The sequence below is a fragment of the Plectropomus leopardus genome, unplaced genomic scaffold, assembly GCF_008729295.1.
Source record: "Plectropomus leopardus isolate mb unplaced genomic scaffold, YSFRI_Pleo_2.0 unplaced_scaffold19484, whole genome shotgun sequence".
Classification (NCBI taxonomy): Eukaryota; Metazoa; Chordata; class Actinopteri; order Perciformes; family Serranidae; genus Plectropomus; species Plectropomus leopardus.
Genome location: NW_024621034.1, coordinates 1 through 1,675, shown reverse-complemented (window position 1 = coordinate 1,675; position 1,675 = coordinate 1). Strand labels below are relative to the sequence as shown.

The window sequence follows — 1,675 nt, the reverse complement described above, 5'->3', positions numbered from 1 at the left end:
ATTAATTAAATTTTTTTTAAATCTATTTTTCAGGGTTTTTTCTTGTAATTCTTCACTAATTTCTTGCTTATTACCTTCTTTAAACATTTTTCAGGATCGGAGCCGCCGTGTTGGGGTCTGAAGGGTTAATGTGGTGGTTTTGCGGCGGGTCGCGGCTGCGTCAGACTCACCTCTCCTTTGCTGTTGAAGCCGAGGATCTCGAAGCTGATGCTGGACGTGCGTCCCGTCTGGATCTCGTGCAGATGTCTGAAGAGGTTGAGCCTCGCTCGGCCTCGCCCGTTGTCCAGCTCGCCCTGCGTCAGGACGCCCAGCAGGGTCGACTTCCCCGAGTCCACGTTCCCCAGGACCGCCACCCGCAGGTCCAGGAACTGTCCGAAACGTGACGGAGGAGAAGGATCAGGGTCTCTGAGTGAGGAGGACCTGCTGCTGTTTCAGCTCGCCTCCCTCATTCACATCCTCGAGTCTGAGCGGACGTTCGTGCTAAAATCGAGGCGTTTTTCAGATATCGTGCTCACGAGACTGAGACGGACGGACAGAAAACCAGAAGACATGGCGCCTCCGGTCTCACGGTCACCAGCGTGGAGGCGTAAAAAACCTCTCTGACGCTGCAGAACACACACGAGCTGTGAGTCTGAACTGTCCGGACGTCCCAAAATCCGATAAACGTCCTTAAATCCCAAAAAACATCTTAAAATCCTAAAAATGTCCTAAAATCCAAAAAACCTTCTAGAATCCTGGAAACGCCCTAAAACCCGAGAAACATCTCAAAGTCCCTGAAACTTCCTCAAATCCTGAAACAACATGTGCGAAGCTGCTGTGGCCCCTGGCCTCCTGTCACTTTTGTTTTTTTCTTTTATTAAAATTTTAAGAAGATCCACCATTAATTTTTTTTTTTAAGTTCGATAAAAAGCATCAAGTGATCGTGCAAAATAATCGCGATTATCAGCCCCGCCCCCGACACATCCAGCCAATGAGAGGAGAGAACGGTCTCACCTGACAGACGCCTGCCATCACACAGAGCAGGTGAACCAGGACAGACTCACCTGCTGATCATCGGGCACTTTTCGGACGAGGACTTCTGCGATTTTGCGCGTGTTTCTGTCCGAGTCGTAGTCCACCTCCCGCTCTCGGAGGAGAGTGATGTCGGCGCCGACTCTGATGAGACGAAGAGAAACGCAGCATCGTTTTTACTTCACACCTCCGTCAGTTTGAGCTTCGTTTCTCACGTTTCACTTTATTTCAGTTTATCATGAAAATCTGAGAGCAGCGACTTAAAGCTGCAGTCCATCGTCCGTCAGTCAACAAATGTCTTCTGTGGACATTTGCAGGACTTTTCGTACGATGTTTACAGACGGCGACAGTTAAAGTTTGTGGGATTATCAGACTAAGAGCTGCAGATCTGTGTGGCGTTTTTGGGTTTTACAGGCGGACCTACTTCTCTGCCATCCTCTTTAAGGTCTTGAGCGACGCCTTCATGTCGGCCTCCGTCAGGCCGACCAGCAGGCCGTTGTCCTCCACGCCGATCTGGTACACGGCCTCGCCGCGGCCCTCCTGCAGACGCCACTTCAGCTGCGTGGCCAGATGCTCGAAGCGATACTGAGTGGGATTGACCAGCTTCAACTGCGAGCGCAGCAGACAGTAAATATCACACACACACACGGACACACACACACAC

General features: G+C 50.7%; 1 protein-coding gene across 1 annotated transcript; it reads right to left on the bottom strand.

The window, feature by feature from the left end:
* Positions 1-77: 77 nt before the first annotated feature.
* LOC121965302 (GTP-binding protein 2-like) lies at positions 78-1,620 on the bottom strand (the record flags this gene model as incomplete). The annotated part of the gene is made up of 3 exons (XM_042515456.1): positions 78-368; positions 1,044-1,155; positions 1,436-1,620. Coding segments are annotated over 3 exons (540 nt in total), but the record flags the coding sequence as incomplete, so codon positions are not given.
* Positions 1,621-1,675: the final 55 nt, after the last annotated feature.